Raw genomic sequence first — 7,201 nt, 5'->3', positions numbered from 1 at the left:
ATTTCGTCTTCATGTCCAGTTAATCTACTGGACAGGGAGTTAATGTGTGCTTTACACTTAAATTTGATGTCCTCACCTCAGGGAGTAACAATAACTGATGACTCATATTTGGGAACTCCGTTTGTTAAAGAAACAGAGCTCTGTGTTTATCAATGGTCCAAGCATAAGAAGCCTAGAGCCTGTGCTTGTTTGTTGACGTTGGCACATGATAAGATGAAGGACAACTATGTTGATTTTATGCTGTCCTCTGCCCTTCATTGCACAGCGCAAATGCATAAAGGAAGAGACTTTAATTGAGAGAAGGAATGATTTACAGTCATATGTCCCAGAGGGCTGTACCTGAAGGCACTATATTGGGGTGACACATTTTGTGCATGTTCAGTCAAATTAAGCAGCACGCAGTTGCATGTCTCATTAGCCAAAATAAAGAACAAACAGTAGAAAGACGTGGGACTGTGGGTCAGATTACGTGAGAGTGGGAAAATTACAGATTGGGAACAGAAACCCACCTCCAACATATAGTACAGCCCGATGCTGGGAGTTTATAAAAAATTCTTTCAGGAAATGTGCATGGTTAACCTGGATGTAATATGTCATGACAAAGGAATGTTTCTGAACCTTGGGACAAGCCCCACACCCCTAGAGATACACCCAAAATTGAAGAAGGTGCCTCTTGGGCTGTGGGCCCAAGGGAAACATGATGTAGGCCTGATTAGAAGTGCACCACCAGTTGTGATCACGCCGAAATCTGACTTTAGGCCCAGACAATCTCAATACCCTCTTAAGCCAAAAGCTATTGAGGGAATTAGGACAGTATTTAATTCACTCCTAAAATCAGGGTCATTGTTCCCTGCCCAGATTCACTGGTGTGCACTCCAAAATTTCCAGTGAGAGAAGCAAAAAAATCCCCCTACAACCTGATGAATGGTGATTTGTAGAAGATTTGTAAGCGGTTAATGCAGCAGTCAAACAGAGCGCTCCAGACGTGCCAAATTCTTACACTACATTAAGCCAGGTTCCAGCAAATAGCGAATGGTTTTCAGTTGTAGATTTAGCTAATGCTTTTTTCAGTATAAAGACAGTTTTGGTTTGCATTCATATTTGACAGACGTCCTTACACTTTCACTCGCTTGTGTTAGGGGTATTGTGAGTCATTAATGATATACAACCAACGATATACAACTGGGCACAGTGTGAAACAAGGGCACCGTGTGAAACTGACACCATTAAATTGATGCAGCATCTTGCCAAAGAAGGTCACAAAGCCAGTCTCTCCAAATTACAGTATGTACAACAAGAAGTAAGATTTTTTGGGTCATGACATTTCTGCAAAGGGAAAGAAACTCTCAGCTGACAGAGTATCTGCAATCCAGAAGATTCCCAAGCCCCTGACAAAGAAACAGATTCTATCTTTCCTAGGTATGTGTTCGTATCGCAGAACTTTCATTCTAAACTATACCATTCTAGAAGCACCACTCAGAGAGATGGCATACTGTGCATCCAGAAAGTATTCACAGCGCTTCACTTTTTCCACATGTTCTTACAGCCTTATTCCAAAATGGATTAAATTCATTATTTTCCTCAAAATTCTACATACAACACCCCATAATGACAAGTGAAAGAAGTTTGTTTGAAATCTTTGCAAATTTATTAAAAATAAAAAACAAAAAAGCACATGTACATAAGTATTCACAGCCTTTGCCATGACACTCAAAATTGAGCTCAGGTGCATCCTGTTTCCACTGATCATCCTTGAGATGTTTCTACAACTTGATTGGAGTCCACCTGTGGTAAATTCAGTTAATTGGACATGATTTGGAAAGGCAAACACCTGTCTATACAAGGTCCCACAGTTAACAATGCATGTCAGAGAACAAACCAAGCCATGAAGTCCAAGGAATTGTCTGTAGACCTCAGAGACAGGATTGTATCGAGGCACAGATCTGGGGAAGGGTACAGAAACATTTCTGCAGCATTGAAGGTCCCAGTGAGCACAGTGCCTCCATCATCCATAAATGGAAGAAGTCTGGAACCAGCAGGACTCTTCCTAGAGCTGGCCGCCCGGCCAAGCTGAGCGGGGAGAAGGGCCGTAGTCAGGGAGGTGACCGCAAACCTGATGGTCACTCTGACAGAGCTCCAGCGTGTCTCTGTTGAGAGAGGAGAACCTTCCAGAAGAACAACCATCTCTGCAGCACTCCACCAATCAGGCCTGTATAGTAGAGTGGCCAGACGGAAGCCACAACTCCGTTAAAGGCACATGACAGCCCACCTGGAAGACTCTCCATGACAAACAAAATTCTCTGGTCTGATGAAACAAAGATTGAACTCTTTGGCCTGCATCATGTCTGGATGAAACCAGGCACCACTCATCACCTGGCCAATACCATCCCTACAGTGAAGCATGGTGGTGGCAGCATCATGCTGTGAGGATGTTTTTCAGTGGCAGGAACTGGGAGACTGGTCAGGATCAAGGGAAAGATGAATGCAGCAATGTACAGAGACATCCTTGATGAAAACCTGCTCCAGAGCGCTCTGGACCTCAGACTGGGGTGAAAGTTCGTCTACCAACAGGACAACGACCCTAAGCACACAACCAAGATAACAAAGGAGTGGCTACAGGACAACTCTGTGAATGTCCTTGAGCGGCCCAGCCAGAGCCCAGACTTGAACCCGATTGAACATCTCTGGAGAGATCTGAAAATGGCTGTGCACTGACGCTCCCCATCCAACCTGATGGAGCTTGAGAGGTACTGCAAAGAAGAATAGGAGAAATTGCCCAAAAATAGGTGTGCCAAGCTTGTAGCCTCATACTCAAAAAGACTTGAGGCTGTAATTGGTGCCAAAGGTGCTTCAACAAAGTATTGAGCAAAGGCTGTGAATACTTATGTACATTTGCTTTTTTTGTTTTTTACTTTTAATAAATTTGCAAAGAGGATTGGCACCCTGTCCAGGGTGTACCCCGCCTTGTGCCCGATGGTCCCTGGGATAGGCTCCAGGTTCCCCATGACCCTGAAAAGGATAAGCGCTATAGAAGATGGATGGATGGATGGCCTATGATGACCAACCTGACTTGTATCCTAAACCTGACTGGGTATCAGATCCTCCCAGCGACACTGACGATGACGGAGCTTTGACATCCATTTCACATCTATTGTAAATATTCTTTTGACTGAAACAAAGCCTGTTTGAACTGCCTCAAACCGCTTCTTATCGGTACACAGAAGTGTGTCATGCTCTGCGTTTCATATATATATAGTAGTGGTTCAGCACAAGCACTTTGGAGCGCTCTCATTATTCTATCCTGCTTTATTCTATCCTGTATTAAGCATCTTTCTGTAATAAACCTTTTTACCTTCAGAGGACGAGTCTGCGAGTGTTGTCTAATTTCCACAACACCTTGCACCTGTTATGGCTCATGGTCTTATGATGAACTGAGAAAAGAGCTCAGCATCACGGAAATAGCCAAAGCAGTAGTTCCCCTGGGGCTGTAGATACACCTAAATATCAGAGACAGAGACATCTCATTGTCTCAGAAATATGGGCGTGAGGTCTAGCTCAGTGGAGACGGCAAGCTTTTCTCACAATGTCTTCATCCACCAAGTTGGAATGAACTGTAAGCTAAATTATAACCGGCTGTGATGTTTGTGTGCTTAGGTAGAGTTAGGTAAAGTTAGCTAACTGGTTTACATTAGCTATTTGCATGTATTTGCTGTGGTGCAAAAGAAACACCTTTTTTTATTTAAAATGATATAATATATAACAGTGAATAATTGCAATCTCCATATATTGACCAAAATATTTGAAATTTGCTGATCATTTTAGCAATTCTTGTACAGTTTTCTTTCCTGGTGTATCATCATCAAGCCCAATTTCACCGTTCCAACCGACAGACACTGTTTTCAATTATAAAGGCCAAAGTACATTAAAATGATAGACGTTTCAGTGCAAACACTGCCGGGTTGGGGGAGGGGACGACTGTTTGATGACTAAGCTCCTCTGTGAGTGATGAGAGATAAACTAATAAACCCATACACATTTGTGCACCTTGAGGTCATATCTGAGTACACATTTCATCCAGGAGATCACTGGATTAAAAAACAACAAAAAAACAACAACAACCCAGCGACGTTTTCTGTTCTGTCTCTTAAATGAGAACACGTGCTCAGTCTTCATTACTCATGTTTCTCAGTCTTTCAGTGCTTTATCCACTTTACGTATGCTTCTCTGTATGGCGTCGTTCCTCATCCTGCATTGTCTAAGGGCCAAGAGGAGCTTGTTCTCATCTCTCTGCCTCCATGGGCTGCTCAGTGGTTGCCTGCTGGCTAACAGCGGTGTGAGAAGGAAGCTGAGAAGCTGCCCAGAGCCCCTGCTGGCTGGAGGGCGGTGAGGGTCCAACAGCCCAGTTAATGTAGGGAGGAGGTGAGGTAGCCATAGAGGCAATGGGACTGGCACCGATACTCTCTGAGGCTCGGAGATGGGAGAACATGGCCAGAGCATCTGGGAAGTTGGGGGGCGTTGCTGGGGTGTTGGTAGGTGTGCACATCTGGTGGAATTAGATGAGACATGGAATTAGACATGGAATTACAATTGACACATATTGTCTTGTATGAACAAATACTGGGCCTCATTTACCTTTGGCATTTATCTAAGCCAAACATTTTCACTTGGATTGACAAAAGTTTCAGAAACACTGTTGTTTTTTTAACCTCGCGTGTGTGTTGATCAACTGTCAAGTGCAAAGCGTGTTCCTGACAGAGATCATTTGCATGTAGTGATGCCCATAAAAGTTCAAGTACACAAACAGCTGGGAGCTCTGTTTACACGGCAGCATTTCTTTTGTTATAATTGAAACGATTAGTTTCATTTGTCTTAACTTAAGCTCAACAGTATATTCCAGATATAAGAGTGCAGTAATCGATTCAAATGATACGATTTGAAGTCGAGAAATCAGGTTAAGGATTACATTAGTTAGTCTTCTTACACGTAAATTTACACCCACCCAGGAGTACGAGTAGAATATAAACGTTTTTCAGAATTTACAGCATTTTCATGAAGACCAAATTACTTATGTAAACACTCATATGAATGGTGTACGCATAAATCTGTGTGTATACAGCTTGATAAATGAGGCCCAATATGTACACATATACTACATGTATATGCCTGCTATGATGATAAATATCTACTTTAAAGATTTTTAATAGTTTAGAAGTATGTTACGGCTGTTTGGCTTTTCAGACTCTCTGTAAGACAGAAAAAAGGTGATTTATATGCATTAAATGGAAGACGCTAAACAATCTGGTTTGCAAAGAGGGACAAGCTAACACACAGAGAACCACAGGGCAAAGTGCAAGACAATAAAGAGCCTATGATGAGGAAAAACAAGTGTAATGTATGAAGTATACACATCCACAAATTTGAATAGAGTAATAAAACAATTAAAAACGATAAGCAGAAAGACCAAATGTGTTAATTACATTGTGGATAATGGCATATGGAAGACCACTTTAACCAACACCCTGACTTTGAAAGAGGGCCTCTCTAGCAGGCAAACACCATGCTATTTGAGACCGCAACAGACTTCTCTCTGCCTTCCGCTCCTGAGTCACGCGGATCATTCTTTCAGCAGATTTCAGAAAGCTTCTGCTCTGCTCTGCTCGTTTCCCATGCTGGGTCATGGCAGGGAAAACCCCAAACTGATTTATCACAGCTTTGTTCTGAGCCACAGTACACAGGATCTGTTCCCCAAATATTCTCACAACGTATTTGGCGGAGGGGACACACACACACACACACACGCCAATCAGACAAATCAACCCCGAATATGACTCCACTGTTTCTGAGATAAGCGTGGTGAACAGGAAGTCGGCATAAAACTGAAGAATTTAAGAAAGATGTTTTATATACAGTGGACATTACACGCTGGTCAGGTACACGGATCTATTTTTCTATATTGTTTATGTAACAGATAAACATACTTCCTGGGCTTTAAATGAATATATGAGGGACAATCCATCAGGTAGTATTTGGGATAGAGTACACTGAAGTATTCTGCCTTTATAATTGTTTTGTTTTGTTAAACTGGTGAAGAGAACAATGAGAAGCAACATATTCTCTCATTTTCCTGGAGTCACCCTCCTCCTCTCTCTCTCTCACTCACACACACACACACACACACACACACACACAATCACAATGACTGAGACGTGTTTACAAAAAAAAACTGTTTTTTTTAAATGATAACTAATAAAAATCGCCTAAAAAGCCAAACTACAGTGCTACAGGAGAACAAGCCTCTACCATGTAACAGTGTTTATGTTTGACTCATGGTTTCTCACAACATGGCGGAAGTCACCAAAACAAAACCAGAACCGTCTACAATGTCTTTTTTCATAAACTCACCATTTGATGGCTGTAGGGAATATTTGCTTCCTGAAAAAAGGAGCTAAGGGCAGTCTAGAAGACAACAGAGAAAAGATTTAGAAATTGATGTAGTAAAATGAGAATAATATGTACATGTTTGGTTTCCGGTCAGCGTGAACACATCCACAAGTGACCAATTTTACTTGTTTTGATTTGGGGGTTTTTCCCGTTTAGAAAATATCAATATTCTAAGCTATAACACAGGGAAATAAAGCTCACACATATATTTCTAAGCATCCAAAGTCTACAAAAACTTGTTCGAGATATAAGCTAGAGAATCAGTCGCAGAGATCTGGTGGAAGAATGTGGTGACTACGGGCTCTAAGACATTCCCAGCACTGGTGTATTAGTGTAGAATTAGTAAACAAACTGCTCACATAACATACCTCAAACTGCCAGTGTGCGGCTTGGAGAAGCTGCTTTGCCTGGTCTGATGCACATCCAGCTATCAAAACAAACTGGTTTATCATAACCTGGTGTTTTAATTCGTCCATGCTACAAAACTATTTTATTTCTGTATTGCACCGTTCCTCCCTACACTCCTTTAAACTCGACGTACTCAGTCATGCTCCTCTGCAGGGTTGCCAGGTATTCTCCACAAATAATCGTCTCACTGTGAGTTAAAAGAAAACAGAAGAAAAAACCCAGTCTAGTGACCAATAAAACAATACAAAGGACTGACAGGTTTAAAAACGGACAGTTCTCCTAATCTGTTCTTTAACCAAGGTCCTAAAAGAATTCTTCTTGTTCGTCGTTTTCTTCTGCTTCTTCTTATTAT

General features: G+C 41.8%; 1 protein-coding gene across 1 annotated transcript; it reads right to left on the bottom strand.

The window, feature by feature from the left end:
- Nucleotides 1-2,892: 2,892 nt before the first annotated feature.
- On the bottom strand, nt 2,893-7,022 carry ubald1b (UBA-like domain containing 1b). The gene is made up of 3 exons (XM_053612422.1): nt 6,810-7,022; nt 6,403-6,456; nt 2,893-4,543 (listed from the first exon to the last, which is right to left on the bottom strand). Exons 1-3 carry the CDS (start codon nt 6,915-6,917, stop codon nt 4,280-4,282), a joined length of 426 nt encoding a protein of 141 aa, XP_053468397.1. The 5' UTR covers nt 6,918-7,022; the 3' UTR covers nt 2,893-4,279.
- Nucleotides 7,023-7,201: the final 179 nt, after the last annotated feature.

Source organism: Ictalurus furcatus, chromosome 24 (assembly GCF_023375685.1).
Source record: "Ictalurus furcatus strain D&B chromosome 24, Billie_1.0, whole genome shotgun sequence".
NCBI lineage: Eukaryota > Metazoa > Chordata > Actinopteri > Siluriformes > Ictaluridae > Ictalurus > Ictalurus furcatus.
The sequence above is the reverse complement of the archived record's forward strand: the minus strand, read 5'-3'. Positions and strand labels throughout refer to the sequence as shown.